Source organism: Lagopus leucura, unplaced genomic scaffold (genome assembly GCF_019238085.1).
Source record: "Lagopus leucura isolate 7727_CA_CO unplaced genomic scaffold, USGS_WTPT01 Super-Scaffold_100028, whole genome shotgun sequence".
In the NCBI taxonomy this organism is placed as follows: Eukaryota; Metazoa; Chordata; class Aves; order Galliformes; family Phasianidae; genus Lagopus; species Lagopus leucura.
Genome location: NW_024962279.1, coordinates 5,232,672 through 5,252,437, shown reverse-complemented (window position 1 = coordinate 5,252,437; position 19,766 = coordinate 5,232,672). Strand labels below are relative to the sequence as shown.

Sequence of the window (19,766 nt, the reverse complement as noted above, 5' to 3'; positions counted from 1 at the left end):
GACTCTTGTTGAAGTCAGTGACAGTTAGGACTGAATTTCACTGTTAAATGTACCTTATGCTTTTCTAATGTTGTCCTTCCTTTGTAGCTGAAATCAAGATTAAAATGCATTCCTCTTCTCAATGACATTTCACACGTAATTGCTATCTTTTTATTGCTATCTTCATAGATGATTTGAGAATGCATTTATGTTTCTGTAAACGTATTTAGTAACCACTCTGCAGTTTATTTGTAGGCAGCTTTGTCAGGTGTTCATAATTTTAAACTCCAGAATGGTAACTTAATCACATGTTATTGCTTCTGTTCCCCAGCTAGGTAAGGGAAATTTTGCCTATCAGAGAATGAATGGCTCTTCTAGGATGGAACCTGAGGCTCGCCTTGATTCCCCTTCCTTTGAGGACACTGGTAAAGCTCTCCTGTCTTCAGGGGAGGCCAGTGGTGATTTACTGGAAATTTTCAAGTCTTTGAACGTTCAGATACTCGTGAAAAATCTGATGCCATAAATAATAGCATGAGGAACAGAACAGCATATGCAAATCAGTAACCATGCTGTCTGACCATCTGTCATGTACAGTATGAATACTACTTTTAATGCAAGCTTTAGTCACTTCAGGGCTTTAATGCATATTAGTTTAAGTACCTAATTTTTACAATCAAGTACTTGCAGCAAAGTTATTTAATGAAATCCCATTATTTTCTGTTTAGCCCCGTGCCTCAGATTAACTGGAGAAGAACTGATGGTATGCCATTTCCGAGCAAAATAAAGCTAAGGAAATCCAATGGCATGATTGAAATACCTAATTTCCAGCAGGAGGATGCAGGACTGTATGAATGTATTACTGAAAACTCAAGAGGAAAAAACATAGCAAGAGGTCGTCTCACTTACTATGGTAGGAAGTTTTTTCTTTCTCCCTCTCTTCTATCCTTCTTTACACACGAAATATAAACCACTATCAATTCGTTTGGGGTTTACAGCTTCTACAGTGCTATTGCAAATTTGTTCATAAAAGTTGCTAGCCTCTTGCAGAGAAAGAAGGTAACTTCTTCACCAATGTTTTGCATAACACTTTTGGTAAATGTCCACATTCAAAAGAGCTGCAGGAAGTGACTGTGCTTGTTTAGAAAAATGCTGGAATGATATATGTATATATTTAATACTTTTTGTTGGTCCATGGGTGAAAATGTAAATTTCTAGTGGATTAGATTTATTCAAGGGACTGCATAGGCCTCACATTTTCAGGAAATGACAGTTTTATCTTCCTTTAGGAGAAGGTTATTGATGGATATTGACAATTCTTTGCTTTCAAAAAAAAAAGTTTCCTTTTCAAAAGAATAAACAAATAGGATAATATATTCTAGAATAAGAAATGAAATAATAGGGAATTTCATCGCTGGAAAACTGACAATCTCTTGTGCATTTAAGACTACAGAGTGAAATGAATATCAGCAAAGCATGATGGTGGTGGTTTAAAGCTAGAGCGATTTGCAACGAAGTGGTAATTGACAATTTTTGTTCAAGTCAGATCTTTGCAAATTTAATTTTCTTCAGGTAAATGGCAATTTAGAGACTGATTCAGGCTTTGCTTTGGAATGTTTTCATCGTGTAGGAATATTTGAGCAAAGATTTTATTTCTCTGTCTTGTGGAAAAGCACGGCGCGCACCTATTGTGCCACTTGGTTCTTTCTATGGGAAGCTACTGTTTACTGGAACAGTGCAGCAAGGCAGATTTCAGTCAATGATGATTTTAATTTAAGAAGCAGGTTATAAAGTGGAAGGAAAAAAATATTCCCCTCCAATTCCCAAATAAATAGTTACACTAAATTTTGCATATGCTAGTTATAGTTGGGTCTTTTAGGTATCAGAAAACGTAGGAAGAAATAGCTAAGATGCTTTCTCTGTCAGTGTCATCTGCAGTTCTAAACTTGGCAATATACTTTTCATTAAATAGCTTATATAAAGCTGTTTCAAAAGCTTAAAGTGAGCTGTGGTTTGCACGTCAATTTGGTTCACTAGTCTTACAGCAGCTCTGGATCAGAGCAGCTGTAAAGCACGAACCAGATAGAATTGGTTTGTTCATTAGTTCTTCCAATGTATTTATGAAGGTGGGTGATTTTGAAGTATTTGCACTACTTCCAGAGTTCTTTTTCTGTCATTAAAGGGCACAGATCTCAAATAAAAGATGTTGCTAATCAATAAAAGCAAGTGAGCTGCAGTTCTGAGAGAATTGTGATTTGCAGATGCTCCGTGTGAACATCTTCATTACAAACCCAGAAAGGGATCTGAAACCTTGAATAGAGTTAATATTCCACTATAAATGTCTGCCTGTCCTAGATGCATCCCTAATATGGTTCTTTAGACTGAAGAAAATAAGGCTTGTAATTGGCATGAATGTTACTCCAACTGTTTTATTTTGCTTGTTTTGCTTAATGAAACCCATTCTGCAGAATTAAGTTTTTCTTATTTTGTTACTTGCTTTCTTTTTTACAAATAGAATACCAACAATTCTGTAGTCAGGACAAAATAATTTTACAACTCTTTGAGAGTTAGGAGAATTGTTCTGGTTGTAGTTTAATAGTGTTCTGTAGCTGTGGTATTTGGATTCCCAAAAAAGCTTTAAAAGGAGTTGGGGTTAACATTTTCTGTGTTGTCTTAGTGAAACAAAATGCAAAATCCATCCCTTCACAGATGAAAAAAATATAAGCAAAATGGTGCAATATGACTAAAAATACAGGATTTTCTTTCCAGATTTTAAAGATTATTTGTAAATGAGACATTAGCCTGTCCTAAATGAAAGCGGGAAATGCTTTTTTCCTTTGTTAGGGAGCAACTGAAACATTCCAGGGCTGTGATTTAACGGGGAGCTGTTAGAGTAGTATGGTCAGGTTGCAATTGGACTGGATGATCTTTAATGTCTTTTCCAACCTGAGCAATTCTATGATTCTAAACTGTAAATCTTGAATTCTGAAAGTTGGGGGTTTCAGTGCCAAAGTTTGATTTAACCATCAGTTGTGTTTACTCTGCTGTCCTGTCTCTACTTCTTCCCATCATGAGTCGAGGTATTGAAGTCATGAAGCACTGGAATGTAGGCTCAACTTCAGTCGTGCCCACAGTAGTTGCCTCAAAATGGATTTTATGCTTGAGTTTGGTAGTTCTGTGTGCTTCTGTAACTAAAAAAAAAAAAGGAAAAAAAACGTTCTGTATTTTTCTAGTTTCATTGTGAGGTTTAAATGTAACTCTAAAGACATAGCTGGGTTGATTATTCAGATAGATATTCTAAAACGTATTCTGACTTCTTTCATAACATTACTAACAGACTATTAATCTTCCTTTTTCCTCATGAAGGATTTTATCAAGAAAAGCCCTACATCAAATGTTCAGTTCATTGTCCCCTGTGCAATTCCAACATGTGTTTAATGACATTTTTCTCCTCGGTGGAATTCAAAATGTGCTAAATATAGGATGAGATTATCTAACTATGAATTAATGTAAAACCTGAATATATAAATAATTTGCTTTCACTTCAGTGGTACATTCATTTGTCATTACCCTTTTCCATAAAGAGATAATAGAAGAAGAAAGAGTCCATGACTTTTCATAGCATGGAAAAATGAGAAGAAATTAAATGGTTACATTTTTGCATTTTAAGATCCAATTAAACAACATGTAACATGGCAGAGATATGTAAAGCAATTAATTTAAAGGGTAATTAAAGAAAAATACTCTTAATTAGCACGTGTTGATTTAACGGATCTCATGCTTGACAGTACTGAGGTAAAATGTTTAATAGGGAGAAAAAATTATTCTGTTCTGCAGCAGTGGACCGAATAGCAAAGGTGAATTGTGCTGGTGGTCAGAATCAGCCAGCAAGGTCACTTCTGCTTGCTTATAGCAGCAGCCATTGCTGTTCACTTGGCTGGATTTCCATTTTATGTAAATACAAACCCCCCAGTAATAAGTAGCAGCATATAAAATACAAAATACATGTTAAAAAAATACTGACATATTGGTGAGAATGTACCACCCAAATTACACTGAAGACACATTGCTCTTCAATGTGGAAGAGCACCATAGTTCAGTGGTTTTGTCCTGACTGTCTAGTGTATGGGGGAGGTCCTCATATCATTGGCTGTAGAACTGTAAACAGCTGAATAGCATTGAGGAAGTGCTTTGATTAACTTGAAGCTTAATTGACTTAATAATTTAACTGCCTTGCTTCAGAGGTACTTTGTTCAACTTTCTTGGCATACTGAATGGTTCCTAACAATGCAGTGAATGCTTCTGAGCATACAATGGAAGTAAAAAAAAAAAACAAAACAAACAAACTTGTTTTCAGGTATCTGCAAATGGAAGTTACTGCATGCTTCTTTGGGTCTGGTTGTTTTATCAGAAAAAAGTTATCCATACTTAAGCTCGGTTAAATCTTTGAGTTAAATGTAGGCTGATCACTGCTGTATCACTGCTGAGAGCATCAGTTATGAGTGTTACCTCTGCCTTTCAGCGAGGTACTACCTTGAAAAACAGAGGTTATATTTTCTGTTTTTGCAAAACGTTGTGAATTCCCAGTATGCTTCATAGCCTCCTTTTCTTGAACTATGGAAAGTGCCTTTTGACTCTGATTTATTGCCCGACTGCTGAGCTATCCTAAGATGTTTTCAGAAGAGCTTTCTGGATCGGCTTTCATTCTGTAGCTTTCAAAGTAAAGACATGTACAAGCAGATTGCATCTAATGCGTGAGCCTTAATTGGGGACCATCCTGTAGTCTTCTGCCTCCAAGCAGAGGTATGGCATCCTCAGCACTCCGTGGGAGAGCACAGAAATCATGGTCCTGAAGCTTTGCCTTTCCTGAATGCTCTCATTCTCTTCCTGTGGTTTAGAGGATTGAAAAGGAGCTTTTTATTGGAGCGTCCACTTTGAAGGAAGTCGGATTTAAATACTCCTGCTGGCATGCATCATGGATGCTGAGGACTCTGCGAGGTACCCTCAAATTGTTTACAAATTGGATCTCAGCACAGCTTCTGGAAAGCTTTAATCTCCAGCCACTGCTTCCAGGAGCTTCAGCTCATTCACTCGTTGCAGTTGGTCTTCACTCTCACCAAACCCCAGAACAGTCAACATAAAGAGATTTCTTAAAAATCTAAAGAAGAATTGTCTTTCTTGCCTTATGGCCTAGGGGGATTCCCCTGGGTCTAATGAGGTAACAGCTGTTTTCTCCAGGATCACCTGCTTGGCCTATGAGCTGGAAGAACATGGTGGTTGTATTCACCCCAGGAAAAGATGACTGAGTCTTCTCCCTGTCACCGAGGCTAAATTTTATCAAATTACACACTTGTATTACTTCATGCCTGTGGGACTGTGAGTTATTACAAGGAATATATGAGGCAATAACAACTGAAGCAAAATATAGGCTGGTGCCTTTACAGCTAACTGACCATGATGCTGATGGCTGACAATGGTTAGAAATTCAGTTACCTACAAGTATTTTGTCTTAAGGGAACCTTTTCCGCATCTTTCATGGAGATAGCACTGTGAGTTCCAGAGAACTGCAGACACAGCGCAGACTCCTATTATGATCTTACACAGTGTGCTACAAACTCCATTAAAAGTAACTTCAGCCTCACAGCTTACAGGACATCCTGTCTTTTTCATCTCAGTGAAGGTATGTTGCCCATTTGCCTGTTCTGTGCTTAAGGATGAAGGAGGAGTGGTGACCTCAGGAAGATCATGGCTATGCACCAAACCAACACAACAGCTGAGTGAGAACGAGGCTTCATACCAAGTCCTACAGGAGCACAGATAAGGAGTTAGCATCTCCAGAATGAAGCCAGATGTTCTAAGCAGGTAGTATTTGTCTGATGGTGACAAGACCTCAAGAGGAATTTTTGTTCAGAATCATTCTGGTACAGTTGGGCAGGCTGGATGAGGAGGGCGGTGCTGGGCTTGGAGAGCAATATCTGTCTTCTGAGAGAAACTGGAGATTACTAACATGTGACCTTCTGTCTGCTGTTTTCTCAGCTGCTGCACTGTGGACATCTGTGCTAAGTTTCAGAGCATTGCATGGAATACTTCCAGTTGTAATTGCCCCATTTATGCTGTCTGTTCAATTTTGATCTGGTTAGTTGAATTTAGTTGAATTATTTTTCTCAAAGAACTTCTGATGTTTTCTACAGTCATTTTTAGAGACTTTTAGATATGGAAGATTGAAAAGAGTATTTGTTTTTCTGCTGGATTCCTTGGTCAGTAATTGGAAGAGACAAAGAACTTCCCGCAAGGAAATCACTGAGGTCTACATCAACACTTTTGCAAATGATCAAGCACCATGAATTTCACACACAGTGGCTTTTGAAGCTGTGTTCATTTCTTTTCTGAGCGATGCTCTTGCTGCCATTCTTCTATCATATACACCCTGGAGAACTAGGAGTGCCCTCCTATGGAGACTATCTGATACAATAAGTCCTTAAATGCAAATTTACAGTGTAGTCAGTGTTCTTTTCTCTAATGAAATTGAATTGAAGATCGTGAACTTGAAAATAGACTACAGTTAACCTACATTCAAGTGGAGATATTCAGCAGATGTGAAATATTGCACATGTATGGATCCTTCAATAATTCAAGTACTGTTGCTTGTTGCATAAATATTTAGGTATGCAAAGTGCAGAAGGTGTGCTGATGTGGAAGCTTGAGTTTTCGTTCCCTTGACACATGTGGGACAAGTACTCCTAGTGGCAGTGTGAGATAAAACAGTGGCTCTTCATTTTCCTATTTTTAAACTCCAGTGTAGCAATGTTAGCTTTCAATATTTAACCAACATGAATATCAGTAAAATAGGCGTAGTATGTCTGTCTGACACGAAGATCAGGTTATCCTGTCTTCTACAACTGACCTTGATAAAGACAGTGTAAAAAATACATGAACCTCAAAATCAGTGCAAGGTATTAATGCTCATGTGGCATAAGATAACTGCAAAACAAAAGGAGTATCAGGAGGTTTCACTGTCAGCAAATACTGGTCGAATTCCAAAGCCTCCTAAGTTAGTATCTACATGAATACAAATGTAGTACAGTTTTCTGTGAGAAGATAATCCTGACTATTATTCATAAATAGTGTTAATCCTTTGAGTCAAGAAGTTCAGTACAGTATGTGACTGTGTTGAGATCTTACTGCTGTTCTGAAAATAAGGAGAGAGAATTTATATGAACAAATGTTTTTTAGTGAAATGAATCCCAGTCCTCATCCAAATGATGATCTGCTGGTCTTGTTCCTTTGGCAGTGGAATAGGTTCAGCTCTCAGCTGTGCTGCAGACTTCCTTTGTGACCACAGGCGACTCATTAATTTCCCTAGTCTGAATTAATTGCTGCTATAACGCTGTTGTAGTAGGAAGTGCAACAGGAATTAATCTGACCTAAGGTGCTTCCATCACTCATCTGTAAAATACTGATGTTTTCTTATATCACTGTGTTGTCCTGTTTTGTTTTGATTTGAGAATGTTCGTGTCTGTACTTAAGGAAATAAAGGATTAAATGTCAAATATCTATTATGTTTTAGAAGTTGATGCTTTCAATTTAGTAGCCGAAGTATTGCTAAAAGCAAATATTGTTGTAAATATTTACCTGCATGGCTGCCTCTCATGCACATTATTTGGCTTTTGCTGTTGTTTGCAGGAACAAAAGTATAGCCTTAGCCTCATTGTAATATGCTTAGATTATCCAGAAGCAGAGATCCTTAGATTCTCTTCAGCATTAATTTGATGGTTTGGCTGCATCAATTATTTAATTCCAATAATCCTGCTAATGTCTTTGCCTTACATTCACCTCACTTTTAAATTTGTGTTGATTGTACTCCTGAATTAGTGATTTTAATATTGGTTCGACTAGTTCAGCTTTAGTGATATATCATCTCAATTTCCTTTTGTTTTACTACTTGCAATAAAAATATTTAGAAGGAACAGTGAGTAATTTCTTTCATTAGTGACTTGAAGCAGAACCAATGAGAGACTCTGGTGGTACAACAACTTTTTAGGGTCTTCCTTGTTGATACATATTTCATCTGCAGCAAAACCACACTGGATCCAGATGATAAAAGATACTGAAATTTCCGTGGAGGATACCTTATACTGGGATTGCAGAGCAAGTGGCAAGCCGAAACCATCATATAGATGGCTGAAGAATGGAGACCAGCTGTCAGTAGAGGTAATATTCATTTCTGAAGAGCACAATGGTATACAAAATTAGCACTGCCTCATGTAGCAGTGAGAATTCAGAAAGTCCATGTAAATAGTCCAGATAGTCGAGATTGTGTATACTTTTCCATGTTTGTTCATCGGGAGCATCCAGATAGAAACATCTAAAGCTGCAATATCTGAAACACAAGGACAAATTATATTGTACAAACATAACTCAGCTAAAAGGATATTAAAGAGCAATGGTAGAACCATGGAAGTAATTATATAAAGAAAGGCTGGAAAAGGAAGTTAATTAAAATTATAGATTAACAACTGTAAATGAGAGATAAAGAATTTAAATGATTGTCTTACATTTGCTATTCAAATTTTGTTAAAGGTAATAAGAAAGCATTTGCAAACTTCTCGAGGAAAAGATGGCAAAAATTGCGGTGTTTGAAAGATAAAGAGTAGTGTAACATCGGTATTTGTTTTAATTCTGTTGTTAACCTAATGGAAAGTCATGCATTTGGTGACAAGGAAAAATGTAGTTAGCAGGTCTGCCAGATCAGAAGTGCAGAAAACCACCGGGTACCCGTATCGATTTCAGTTCTCACTGTGCACTGAGAAAACTGCTGAATGCAGGTTATTGGGAATGTAAACTAGGGGCAGTAGCCTGTAGCAGGAGGGCATTTTGCCCTTGGCCACTGCTGTCAGGACTGCTCAAATTCCGCGCACAGCATTGGCACCCAGAGTTGAAGAAAGGATTGCTCGAGTGAGTTCAGTGGATGGCTATGGAAAATGACCTGAGCACTGAAAAACAATTTGTAGCATTCAGGGTGTTATAGTTGCATGCACACTAACAGGAATGGTATTGTTTTGTGGGCAAGTTCGGTGATGGAGTACAAAATATATTGGTGATTTAAGAGCGCTGTTACTAAATTATATGGAGTCACTGAGGTAATGTGCTTTTTAACCTCATAAGTACAAAAATACCTTTTCTCATTCAGATTTCCCAGTTCTCCAGCTTGGAGCACTGGTGTCAAGCCTTGAAGGCATGATGTAAGGGAATAAGCATGACTGTGGAAATGCTTGAGGGCTGTGCACTGTAGGGCTAACTCACTGAAGGCGGGCACCAGGGAGACAGCAGAAGAAGAGTTCTTTGTGTATCGTGATCATTTGTCTTCAGCTCCTGTGATAATCCTCCTTCATGCTGGGTCTGCTCCACAAAAATCTCCTGCTGTGGTTATTCCACTTAACTTCCCTTCCCCATAAATGAATCTTTTGTAAGGAGGAAGAACAACAGGAGCTCAGGATGCTGGAAATAGGATCAAGATGTGGAGATTAAAGCTTGTTACTTTCAGGGACTGTTTTGTGCTTTGTCTAACTTGCACTTAACTGGGAATGGATCTGTCACAGAGGGGGCTGAGCTGTGTTGGCTTTATGGAGATAGCTGGATTTGCCCTTCACTGGGACCAGCTGTGAGTATGAGCCCATAGCAGAAAGGGCAGAGTGAGTACTGTTATATTAAGCCTGATGAGCCTTACGCAGGACCTCTGCTTGGCACTGCTGCTCCAGAAAAGCAGAAAATGTTTTTTGTGAAAATCATTTGTCCTTGTGATCATTATTACTTCTTTCCCCAAAGGAGAAGCTGTTGGATTTGTCTTTGTCAGTGGTTCCCCTTGTCACCAATCCCTATCACTCCATCCCAAAGCAGTCGCTTCCCACTGTAACTCATAGAGCTTTCCAGGAAGCATCAGGTCGAGAAGCATCCTGTTCTTCATTCCATAGCCTTGTCAGCTGTAAGGCACTTAAATGTGTCTTCCATTTAATGACTATTGGAATTTTTTCTGCGTAGTATCACAGAGAGCTCATTAACAAATGGCAAGTGTGAAATCTCTAAATAGTGTGAAATGCCAGTGCCATCTGTGTGTTTTGGATGCTCTCGTCTTCCTAGTATGATGTCCACATTTCTGGAGAAATGCGAGGGTATTTGAGAATAAAAAGCCTCTGTGAAACTGGGCAAGTTTGAAGAATTGATTTTATACACTGTATTGCCAAATCTCAGTGCTGTCATATGAATTATTTTAGAACTGTTCTTACGTGTATGCTGTTACGTCTGCCCCGTTTGTCACGTTGATGCTCTCCTATTTGAATTTCTTACTTATTTTAAAATTTTCACGGGAAATACATCATCAGTAAAGGTGTTTCTCTTACTATTCAGGGAAGGATCCAGATTGAAAATGGTGCACTTACAATATCGAATCTAAATCTGACAGATTCTGGCAGATACCAGTGCATAGCTGAAAATAAACATGGTGTCATCCATTCGAGTGCGGAGCTCAGGGTTGTAGGTAAGATTTTTCCCTTTATTAAATCACAGCCCTCCTTCTCCCTCTCCTCACATCGTCCACCTGCCCAGTACTCCACCTCCTCATGGTTTCAGCTTTATAATTCCCTCAGACGCTGTTGAATTAAACATTTTTGTCAACCTATTATCTTTTTTATCTGCAGTGCAGAGGAGTTTACTCATCTGTTTCCAGAGCATTTGCAGTCCAATCATTCATTGCTTTAAAACAGAACACAGATAAATAATTAATTAGGCAAAGAGCAGACACAGAGGCTTGGATACAGGCCTGGAGATGAAGACTTCTCAAGGGTCTGGACACAGCCCTGGCTCGGCACATCAGTCAGCTGCACTGACCTTCTGCACTGTGCCTCTGGTGTTCCCAGGAGAGCAGTGCAGTGGGCTGCTCTTGTGGCAGCCTTCCTTGATTGAGGGGACAAGAAGTTGTCACTCAGTCATTCAAATGATGTGTGTGGGAGTCTAGAATAAATGGCAGCAATTTACTTGAGGAAAAAAGTGAACTTGCAGACTGCAATATGCATTGATATGCTTGTGTAATTTCTACCTCCAACACAGAAAGACTGAAATCAAAACTAAGCCTACAAGAGCAGTGCTTTTGGGCATGAGTTACTCCCTTTATATTGTATAAGGTTACACTCGATAGGCAGACTGCTCCCTCAGCCTCATTCTCCTAAAATCCTGAATTTCCTTTCGATCTTCCATGTTGCTACAGATAGAAGCCATGTGCTGTTTTTAACTGTTAGTTCATACAATTTGTGCTCATACAGAATGAGCTGTGCTGTAGTTTTCTATCATTTAATATGTGTGATCTGTCATTGTAGTTTGGCACAAAAGTAGAATCCACCACATTCCTTGAGTGTTAATGAGACTTGATGTTGACTGCTCTGACTGGAGTTAGACAAGTCATGTAAGCTCAAATTTGATGTAGTGAAGATAGGCATGTTGTATCCAGTGAGCTTCAGTTCCAGTGAAGGCAATGTGATCTTAGGTGCGTGCTTCTTTGCAAAATTGAAACATCTACTTTTTTTTTTTAACCAGCATAAAGAAGAAAAATGCATAATTGTCCAACAGAAGATCTGGTTGAAATAACTAATTCATTCAGTGTTTTTAATTATGCTTGGAAGCTGAGAAGTGTCACGTACGTGCTAAATAGTAGTGTCGTTAATATAATTCAAGATGCTTTATTTCAGTGTCAGTATTTCTCTCCTATTTCAGCTTCTGCTCCAGATTTTTCCAGGAACCCAATGAAGAAAATGGTTCAGGTTCAGATTGGCAGCACAGTTGACTTTGAATGCAAACCAAAAGCTTCCCCCAAGGCCAGGTGTTCCTGGAAGAAGGGAGGTGAGCAGCTACACGAAAATGAAAGGTATCAAATCTATATTGGTTTATTTGTTTTAATTGAAAAAAAAAAAAACAAACCAACTCCTAAAATAATTTTTAATTCAGTAGCGTCATCTGTAGATCCATATAGTTGTGAACCTCTCTGAAATGTCTTGTGAGAGGATGTGGTTGGTTTTTGCTTGTTGTTGTGTGAACTGAGAATGCATATATATCGTTTTCTTTCAGATCACGAGCCAGGTTTTACTTTCAGTCTGATGTAAATTTGAGAAAATAAAGTAGTGGTAGAAAAGGTGGAAAGTTTCAACAAAATGGTCTGAAAGCACTGCTAACAAGGTGTACTACAGCCATGTGATAATGTGTCTGAGAGACAAAAATAGATTTCTACTTGGCAAGGATTAATAATTGGGAGGACCAGAATTCGCGTTCTTACCATTCTAATATATTGATATTTTTTTTTCTGTTCAACTACTGTGTTGGCTTTTATGGAAAAAATATTACAAAGATGGCTCAAAGCTGTGGATGCATTAGAAAGCCATATGAAAATATTCAAGATTTACTTTATAATTGCAAGAATTACGTGATGAGCCCAGACCAGTGAGCTGAAAAGTGACAGACTAATATTGACAGACATGTAACGCGCTTTAGGAAGAGACAGCAAAACCTCTCATAGTACAAGTATTGTGAATTAACTTAATGCTGAGGGTAGGGAACCTGCATCACTGTGCCCAGGTGGGTGCTGTATGTCCTGAGTCTGTGTTATCAGTGGTATGTATGGGACAAAACAGAAAGTAACTTCTAAAATTGTGGTGCTGTTACCAGAATCAATTCTGTTTCTGTAGAACACTGTGTAAAATTTCTGTTTCTGATTTGGAAAGATGTTATCAGATCAGTAATTTTGGAGGCTCCATTGCATGGCTCGAGGGGTCTCCTTGTACCCAGTAAGTTTGAATGCTTGTGTCTTCTTGGTCTGTGCAGCCACAGCTCTTTCTTCGAAGGGCACCCAATAAATAGTCTTCATGTGTTCAGTTGTTGGTGTTTTGGCAGGAAATTAGGCTTCTGTCATTACAGAGCTTGAACAGTAGTGCAGACTTGCTAGCTGGCTGTGTGCCTGAAAGTAAGCAGAGTCTCATTCAAAATAAGTCCCTTGTTGGATTTTCTTTCTTCGTGAGACATCCTGTTGTCTTGTAATGACATCATATCACATTCATAAGGAAGTCTGTGATGCATGGCCACAGTGTTTGCTGACACTATGTGAAGCCCCTCTCTTTTTGACAATACTTGGTGGTTGTTTTTCTAACTTTTGTAAGTGTGCAAATAAATACACAGCACAGGATTCTTTCCACGTAGCTTCTCCATTCTTTCCGTTCCTCACTTTTGTCCTTGCATCGTTCCTCAAGGAATGCAGAGGAAGGTAGCCTTCCTGCTCCTGCTGTGTTGGAGCTGCCTGTCAGCAGCAGATAACCTGTGTTGATTAGAAGGATATTCAGAGCTGTCAGATATGCACGGACCATGCAGGGCTCCACATATGTCCAAAGAGTTCTGGCCAGGAGTTGCACTCTGGGAACTTTCTGGATAGACACCATCTTTGTGGCTGCTTTGAATTGCTTTGATTTCAGATGTGGTGCCTGTACCAGTGGAAGAAAGTGATGTTCAGTTCCTGACTGTTTTGAGCGGACGTAATGCTGCCTGCTTACAACTATTGGAACACAAATTCAAATATACATCTGCCTGCTTGCATTTCTTGAAACACAAATTCCGCCATTTAGTTCTGCAAAGTGCAGATATTTCCAAAATACAGCCCAAAGTGTATACGGCCCCTCTGTATTACTGACAGCACATATAAATGGCTTACAGAGGAAACGTAATAACAAGACAGTGCTCCTGAATTAATCTAAATGGAGTCCACTTTCCTTCAGAGCAAAGGAGAAATGTGATTCTTTGCAGAAAGCACTATAGTTCATTACTGTCTGCTATGAATAATTGCAATTCACGAATTTCTCACAGTTCTACAGTTCTTCCCATTCAGTTTCCAATTAGCTGTACATTTTTAAGCCATTAACTAAGTTTCTGATGGAGCGTTCTGTGGGGGGCTGGGGCAGAAGGTGCCTTTTGACTTTCCAGAAAGGATAATGCTGGGCATGGAGGTGCATGTGCTTTACCTACAGGAGAGGCAGAACGAGCTTGATGTGTTTGATCCTCAGACCTGAATGTGTTTGATTCTCAGACCTGCAGTGTGGTTTGGTCTCTCTTATAGAGCACTCTGTGAGAAATACATGGAGTCGGTTGGAGTTTGCCTGTGAAGAGCCAGCAGGGTAATTGCAGTCTTCAGGAAAGTGTGGTGAGCTGTTTGCTTCTTCTGCAGAAGGTGGTTCTTGTGGGGGTACAGCTCTTGTGGCCCATGGGGATAAGTGCATGTACAGTTTTCCCAGTGTATTTGTCTGTGAATAGTGAGAACCGTGGTGCTGTTGGTTTGGTAGGTTTGCCTGTGGTGTAATGGACTTGTTTGTTCAGCAAAGTGTAGAACAGGTTGTTGAACATCAGGCAGTGGGATGTTTTGGTTTTTGTGTGCATCCATGCAGGTGTTGGAGCCTGTCCCCTCTGGGGGGTGTGCCAGCACAGTCCCATCCCCACAGCCCCAGGCACACTGCATCAGTGCTCTGCTGCAGTACAGCCAAGTGCTACTTCAGAGTACTGCTAGTGTTTTGTTCTGTGTGAATTTATGTTTCACTGGGGTTACTGATCACATTACTTCTGTAAAGCCTGGAAGATTTTCATTTTGATGGCAACATTGCTTGTATTTCTAATTTATTTTTAAATGGTGCTGCATTTTCAGTATGTAGGAGATTTGGATAATGACTCAGTAAATTTTAATTAAATGAGCTGAATCTCATACATCTTGTAGAGGGGAGAATGTATAAGTCAAATGGATTCGAGAGCCTTTGGACTGAGAAATTGCTCTGTTAAAGAACACAGTCTTGTTTCTTGTTAGTTTTGCAAAATATTCCATTTATTTATTATTATTATTAAGTATATCTTGAAAAGAGAGAACAAGACAGTAAAGAACAGTGGAACACAGAATTAAGGCACGTGGTTCAGCGTAGAGTATGCAAAAGTGAAGGCATAAAATGGGGATGAAATGAACTGGGTGCTAAAACAGGGAGCAGTCCCCTCCAAAATGCAGTTTTGGAACTGTGGAACAAATTATTGTGGATGTGCTGAGTGTGATAGTCAGGAATTAGCAAGAATGTCTTCAGTGCTTCCAGATCAGGTGTTGATTGTGGAAATCCGTGATTAACTGGCACAGGTCTGTTTTTACCCCATATTATGATTGTGTTATCACTGGCCTAGAAGCAGCTTGTGTTTACTTAAGCTGTTCTTTCCAGTCATTTCTTGTTGTATGGCCTTTTAAAAATATCTGCAGTTGTTAAGCTGCATCCTGGTTGTTTTTACTCAAAATTATTGTGGAGCAGCTTCTCCTGATAGCAGAGATCACAGCATCTCCAGGAGGGGAAACCTTCCATCTTCTCTGTTGAAAGTCCCCACCTCCAGATGGATGAGCTTTTATTTCTTAATGTGTATTTCAAAAAAGAGTATGAGACATTTTAATCAAGGTTAAATACACTCAGTGCTAGCTTATCTCCATCAGAAACAGTAGGCGTTCTAAATATGGTCCTAGGTACCCATCTAGAAGATTTCATTGAATGTTTTTATATTATTGCTCTAATATATGGCAGGAGAAAGATTAAATTTTGAGTTGGTGCCGAGCAGTGTTTCATCTATAAGCTCATCCACCTGTATTCCTAGATGTTTGTAAATATACTAAGAGCAGAACAAGATGAAAAGATACTGCAGACTTCACCTTTACTGGCAAACATCCCAATGCAAGTCCCTCAAAAAAAAAAAACAAAAACACCTTCCAGTTTTAGCATCTTTCACTGTGATGAAGTGATGTCAAGTTCAGGGGGAAAGAAAAGATGAGGTACTATTCCTGATAAAATATTGCATAATCTGTACAAGGTTCAGTTATGGGTTTCAAATTAAGCATTTGTACTTCATTTCGTGTTGCAGTTTGAAACGCTGTGATCTGGAAAGTAATGCATTTACTTACCAGTGCTTCAATAGGAGCTGATTTTGGCTGGCTTTCTCGTTAAGTAATCTGATTTAATTTAGTTGGAATTTGCTTGATATATAAAAAGCTGGTTTGACCCACTTTTCACTGATCCTTTGTACTGAGGAGTTATGAACTAGAAAGTAATATGTTTATATTTATTATCAGATCACCAAGGGTCTAAAATATTTGGCTTTTCTGCTGAATAATCTGACAAATATAAAAAGGCAGTGATTTAGTTTAACTGTCTGTTATTTTAGTAGCAAAGCATTGCCATGGAAGATGAACAAATTTACATTCATTAACGATTTCATTAATGGCACAAAACTTCAAGTGGCAGCCTTGCATTGGAAGAGCTGGAATCCTGGATCCTGAGGCGTCTGCTGGCCTTCATTGGTGGGTGGTTATACTGCACCAACATTTCCATTTAACACAGTTTTAACAAGTAAGGGTAATATACGAAAGCCTCTGTGTAGTGCAGTCACAGTTGTCTGAGCAAGCAGGAGTGAGGACAGCAAATGCAGAACAGCTGGGATGTTCTTAGGCAACATACAGGAAAGTCAACAGATTTCAGATTGGCTTCCTGGAGCATCGCTTGCCTTCTAATCCCCAGTGATATTATTCTCAGTGTCTAAAAGTACTGGAAATATGGTATAGTCTGCAACTGTAGTAAAATAACATGTCAGTATTAGAAGTATATGTTCTCATTTCATAGCTGGCTTTCTGCATGGCTGGTTATGACCTGATGAGTAAAACACACCTGGGGTACTGGGCAGAATTAATGGAGGCTGTAACTTCAGTTGGCTGGAAAGGTCTTTATTGCTAAATCCATGTTCCTAATTTAGGTGGGATAGGAATACTCTGCTAGTTTTGTCTCTCAAATCAGAAACCCTGAAATCTACTCCCATTCTTTTGACAGCAATCAAAGAGCATGACTACCTGGGCATGAGTTAGGACATTTGGCTTTTATAGGTATTTCTTTATGCCATCCTTTTGACTGCTGGAGAAGAGACTCTTCTCAAGGATTCATTTCCTACAATTTTTCTCAAGAGAGAATGATTTCATTTTTGTCAATCACATTTTGATCTGAGGAGCAGATAGGTCCTTGAGTCAGTCTCCAGTTGTGCTAATGCACGTGTGCCAAAGCATTATTCAGCCCATTATTTTATGGGGCTTAAAGTTTCTGCTGTTGGTTCATCAGAAGTTTGCAGGTCATGGAAAATGAAATTAACTTTAAAAATTTCTGGTCTCCAACAAAATGTATTGGGAGAACTCCTGCAGATACAGAGAACTCTCAAAGGTGTATCATTGGTCTGTGTTAGAAATCTGGATCTCTTCCTGGCAGCGGGCTGCCACAGTCTGTTTTTCCATAGAGTGTGAATATCTCATAACTTTAGGTGTACTAAACACACGTCAATTTGTCTAATTTTTCAGCAGAAAGTGGTAGAGCTATTGCTAGGTGTTGCATTTACATAAGCTGAGCTGTATTTACTGCTCTGTAATTGAAAAAGTAAAGAGTTGCTCTTTCTAATTTGCCATAAAGATTTTGACAGTCAGTTTTCTTCAAGAATTGATTTGTTGGGTGGTGGTTGTTCTTCATTCTGAAAAAAAAATTTGATTCTAAACTATGTCTTGGTTTTAATAAGCCTCTTGCTTCATTGGTTTAGATGAGCGAGGCTTTGAGATGGCTCAGAGCACTGTAAAAATGTGTTTTCCTTTCATTTTAATTAAACAATAGACATTTTCTATTCCATACCCAGTCCTATTTATAGTTTGTTTGATCTAAGACTTTGTCATTGCTGTTGGGTTTTTGTTTGTTTTTGCAGCTTTTCTGCTGAGAACTGCTTCAAAATAGGTGATGCAACACATGCCATTGTAGGATAAACCAATAGGTGGGAAGTCTGAAAACTCCTTAGCTTGCTTTAAGTCATAATTCATGATTGATTTTGCCCAAAAGAAGCATATCTCAGGTACCACAATATTGAGTGTCAGAGCACATTTTTAAAGAAAACACACACAAAAAAATCAAAATAATTAAGAGAAACAATTAAAAGCTGAGCTTAATTTTATAGTGCTTTTCATTGCAAAGAGCTTTGTACTGTCAGTGAAGCAGTGGAAGGAATCCAGACTGCTCTGCTTTCAGACATTGGAAATGCAGTCTCCATGTGGCCTGGTGATGAGGTGAACCTGCTATTAAGGGAAAGCAGCAGAACTACAGAGGCACAGTGAAATCCCACTGCTGCGCTCTGTGGTTGGTGAAGATGGTTTTGGAGGATCAGGGAAGCCAAAGGTTGAGGACAAAATCACCGAAGCCATCAGTCTGAGAGTTGGTTTAAGCTGTCCTTATTCACCACCATCATTATTCTCTGAAAAATGGGTTCAGTGCATTGCTTAAAGAAATAATGCCATCATCATGTTGTATTATTTATAACATAAGCCAGTATAAATGGTTAATGACAGTGCAGTTCACTGAAGCATATGTCCTTTAAGGGCCAACTTGCTTTCGGCCACGTAAGGTGTGCCCCAGCTGTGCCTGCCTGCAGTTCCAGCTGCCCAGCACGGCAGCTGGAAGCTCTCCTTGTCCTTGGTCAGCTTCACAGCTTCACCCCCAGCACTGCTTATGCGGAGCTGTTAGGTACAGTGTGTGAATGGCAGAACAAAGAACTTGTGTGTTCAGTTGAGCATCCTGCTTACCCCGAGCCTGGGGCAAGTTTTGAGAAGGAAATGCTCCCAATTCCCACTAATACTGAAGACTTAATCTGCTTCTTATAGAGAACCGAATCTCAGTTGGGACAAGTTATTGATACTAATTTCCCTCGTGTATATTAAACATAAAAGGAATGGCAGGGATGTGTATTTAATTTTGTACTGAATAAAGAAGCAGGTTAATGCTGGAGTACGTGCAAGCGAGAAGACAAAACCCTCGTGACTCTTCTGGAAAAGGGAAGATAGCAGTATTAAGTTCCAGGACATTGCTGCCTTCTCAGATGATGTGTGCTTTGACAACTGCGTATGACTCGCCAACTAATGTGGTTAGAGGTTTGCCTCCAGTATTAAAGTTGTTTGCTGCTCTGTAGATTCTCTTTAGCTGGTTGTGAGGTGTCTGGGGCATTTCCAAACAGCCTGCTAGCTAAGCTGCCGAGGAGATTGGCAGTGTAGCATCACTATGATTCATTTGATGCCTTTGAAATGGACTGATGTATCAGGAAACTGTTGCTTACCTTTTTTTCCCCAGTTATTCTGAACAGTTATGTACAGTTGTACAGGTCTGTGTGCAGCTCCAGGTTATCTCAGGGAAGAGCTGGTTGAAGGTTCTGCACATAAGGATATGACAAATGAGAGGACCAGAAACAGGGAATTAAAATTATCCTTGCCTTTAGGTCCTGCTGTTGTCTAGGATCTCAGCTCTACTATTGGGATGTTGGATTTCTTGCATATCTATCAGTAATGTGAGTCTCCTTTGAGTCTCCTTTGCTTAACATTTTTTTTTTTTAGTGTTCCTGTTTTTTTCCATGCATATAGTCAGTGTATACCATCAAAACTTTCAAATGCCATGTTGCAAATTGATGCAGTTTGATATACCACTGTAACAAAATGAGTATTCAGACATTTTGTCAACAAAACAATGCTGTAACTTCCAAAATATCTTTGTAATTTTTTTAGAATCACATTATTAAAGGATGGAGGACTAAGAATAACCAATGTGACCAAAGTTGATGCTGGAAGCTACACTTGTGTGGCAACAAACCAGTTTGGAACAGCCAGTGGGACGACAAACTTAGTAGTTACAGGT

The 19,766-nt window shown here is 39.1% G+C and overlaps 1 protein-coding gene across 1 annotated transcript in view; it reads left to right on the top strand.

Moving 5' to 3' along the window:
• LOC122185261 (contactin-3-like) overlaps window positions 1-19,766 on the top strand; it is a 69,235-nt gene that overhangs the window by 35,413 nt on the left and 14,056 nt on the right. Inside the window, exons 5-9 of the mRNA XM_042880867.1 lie at window positions 705-889; window positions 8,051-8,187; window positions 10,381-10,510; window positions 11,740-11,890; window positions 19,637-19,764. Coding sequence (XP_042736801.1) covers window positions 705-889; window positions 8,051-8,187; window positions 10,381-10,510; window positions 11,740-11,890; window positions 19,637-19,764 — 731 coding nt within the window. The remainder of the gene's footprint in view (window positions 1-704; window positions 890-8,050; window positions 8,188-10,380; window positions 10,511-11,739; window positions 11,891-19,636; window positions 19,765-19,766) is intronic.